General features: G+C 65.5%; 1 protein-coding gene across 1 annotated transcript in view; it reads right to left on the reverse strand.

Moving 5' to 3' along the window:
- The window catches only part of SLC5A5 (solute carrier family 5 (sodium/iodide cotransporter), member 5), a gene marked incomplete at its 3' end in the record, with an annotated part of 4,719 nt that overhangs the window by 914 nt on the left and 970 nt on the right, over nt 1–2,835 (reverse strand). Inside the window, 12 exon segments of the mRNA XM_010189292.1 lie at nt 181–251; nt 503–615; nt 738–826; nt 997–1,126; nt 1,546–1,686; nt 1,801–1,857; nt 1,859–1,953; nt 2,034–2,101; nt 2,217–2,268; nt 2,499–2,527; nt 2,530–2,557; nt 2,690–2,830. Of these exon segments, the coding sequence (XP_010187594.1) occupies nt 181–251; nt 503–615; nt 738–826; nt 997–1,126; nt 1,546–1,686; nt 1,801–1,857; nt 1,859–1,953; nt 2,034–2,101; nt 2,217–2,268; nt 2,499–2,527; nt 2,530–2,557; nt 2,690–2,830 (1,014 nt within the window).

Genomic DNA, 2,835 nt, shown 5'->3' on the forward strand with positions numbered 1-2,835 from the left:
CTTGGCTTTGCCCCAGCTCCCCCCAGCCACTGCAGCCCAGCCGGTTCAAGGGCCCTCGGGCACCCAGCAAAGCGTGGCCAGGTCCTGCTCAGCCAGGCAGGGCCAGAGGGTGAGGGCTGGGGGGGGCAGCGGGGCCAGCACAGCCCCGTGCTGGATGTGACGCTATGCACCAGGGCTCACCTGCAGCACCTCACCACCCAGCAGCGACGCCAGGGCTGCCACCGTGATGCACGAGATGCCGTAGATGAGCGCTGCAGGGGGGACCGGAGAGGCTCAGCAGCACGGTGTGGCACAGTGCACTGCAGCACAGCACGGCACAGTGCACTGCAGCACGGCGCGGTGTGGCACAGCTCAGCGTGGCACAGCATGGTGTGACACCAGATGAGATAGCACAGCACAGCACCATGGCACGGTACAAAACAGTCCCATGCAGCTTGGGATGGGGCATGGCACGGCATGGTGCAGTGTGGCATGAGATGGCACAGCCCCCATCCCCACTCACACAGCCCCTTGGAGACGAGGGTCAGCCTCTGTGGTGACAGCGTGGGCAGCCGGGGCTTGACGATGTCCTCAACAGTGACAGCGGCCATGGCGTTGATGCTGGTGGAGGCCGTGCTGTGGGGGGAAGTGGGGGGGGGCAGGTGTCAGTGCTCAGCCCCGGTGCTGGGGAGGGGGTGAAGCCCCCTTGCAAAGTGAGTTTTGGGGTCCCCTTGGGGTGAGGGGTGCCCCATCCTCACCTGAGGGTCCCGCTGTAGGCGCAGGCCAGGAACAGCCCTGGCACCCCTGGGGATGTCTCAAAGATGTCCAGGACCAGGTAGGGCATGTACTGGGGGGAAGTGGCTGTTTTGGGGGGAGCAGGCCCCCGAGGGGCCCCCAGCCCCCACAGTGGGGCTGAGATGAGGACCCGGGGGGTCCATCCCCTCTGATTTTCTCATCCTTCCACCTCGCTGCCCCAAATTTGTTGCTCGAGAGGGCAGAGACTGGAGGAGGCGGTACCTGGTCTGGGGCCGAGATGTACCCAGCGAGGAGGGGATCGCAGTCCTTGTAGAGTGCAAACATCACAAGGCCACAGGCCACCGCGCTGGAGACGATGCAGAAGAGCCCCACTTGATTCACCAGCAGCGCCCTGCAAGCACGGGGGCACTGAGGGGTGGCTGTGTTGGGGCAGGGGCCTTGCAAGGGGCACAGGGGCCGTGCAGGGGGCTGTGCAGGGGTGCAAGTCCATGCAGGGGTGCAGGGGCTGTGCAGGGGTCCATGCAAAGGTGCAGGGTCTGTGTAAAGTCCAAGCAAGGGTGCAGGGTTCATGCAGGGTCCATGCGAGGGCGCAGGGGCTGTGCAGGGGTGCAAGGTCCATGCGAAGCCCGTGCAGGGGTACAGGGTCCATGCAAGGTCCGTGCAGGGGTACAGGGTCCATGCAAGGATGCTGGGCCCATACAGGGGTACACAGGGTGGTCTGCAGCCACTCCCCCTGCCCCAAGCCATCCCCTTCAGGCCCTGTGCACCGTCCCATGCTGAGTGGGACCCATGCACTCCCCATGAACTCACAGCCGGGCCTCCCGCTCAGTCCTGCAGGCCACGTAGCGCTGGACCTGGGCCTGGTTGACACCGTACATGGAGAGCCAGACCAGCGTCCCACCCAGCAGGAAGGTCCACACTGTGTACCGGCTCCGCGGGTCTGGGTTGAAGCTGGGCACGACAGGACGTGGCCAGGACTGGGAGGATTTGGCACCAACCCCCACAGCACCCTGCGGCAGGGGGAGCGGGGTCAGGGCATGGTATGGTGATGGAGGGGGCACTCACTCGCCCAGGTTCAGCCGGGAGCCATTGGCGGGGATGGCCCGCACCCTGGCGGGACCCCACCAGCAGCACCCCCTGGATGATGATGGCCATGAAGCCGGAGAGCATGACGAGGACCTGGAAGACGTCGGTCCAGATGACAGCCTTCATCCCGCCCTGCGCCAGATGGGGCTGTGGGTGAGCACTGGAGACCCCTGGGACCCCCAAAACCCCTGGGACCCCCATCCCACACTCACGATGGTGGTGTAGAAGGTGCAGATGATGCCGGTGGAGAGCAGGGACGCCCAAATGTCCAGGCCAGTCACTGGAGGAGAAGGGAAGGCACTGAGCAGAGCCCTAGGATGCAAACAGGGGAAACAGGGCCGCGACGTTCCCACTGCAGGGACGGGGATGTGACTGCCCCCATGTCCCCACCACACCTTGGTTGAGGATGAGGGCAGGGGCGTAGATGACGATCCCCGTGTACAGCATCTGCGGGAAGAGGGGGGTCAGCGCCCGGTCCCATCGATGTGCGGGCACAGCAAAAACACTGGGGTTTGCACTCATAACAGGGCTCCCGCCGGGTGCTGTTTGCTTTGGGCCGTGGTAAACATGAGCATGGGAACAAGGCTGCTTCCCAGGGGCTCAGGGCACGGCCGGATCAGAACCCCCACCGCGTTGCCCCACCATCCCCATCCCACTCCTGCACGGCGGGCACGCACCGTGGCCACCACGTACTGCACGGTGCCCGCACGCTCCTGCGGAACCGGCGCTCCGGGGACTGGGGACAAGGACAAGGGAGTGTGTTGGGGCTGTCCTGGCATCGTGGTCCCCCTGGCATTGGGGCCGTCCCAGCATTGCAGTACCCCAGGGAGCAGCTCCGGGACAGGATGCGTCCCCCTGCCGTGCCCACCTCGTAGGTGCTGGTGAGCCCCAGGCGGTAGAAGATGGGGAGGAAGAGCTGGGCGGTGAGCAGGGTGTTGAGCAGCTGCCCCACGCACATCCAGAGGAATTTGGCTCCGTAGCGATACGCCTCCGCCGGCACCCCCAACACCTGGA

Source organism: Mesitornis unicolor, unplaced genomic scaffold (genome assembly GCF_000695765.1).
Source record: "Mesitornis unicolor isolate BGI_N332 unplaced genomic scaffold, ASM69576v1 scaffold29677, whole genome shotgun sequence".
NCBI lineage: Eukaryota > Metazoa > Chordata > Aves > Mesitornithiformes > Mesitornithidae > Mesitornis > Mesitornis unicolor.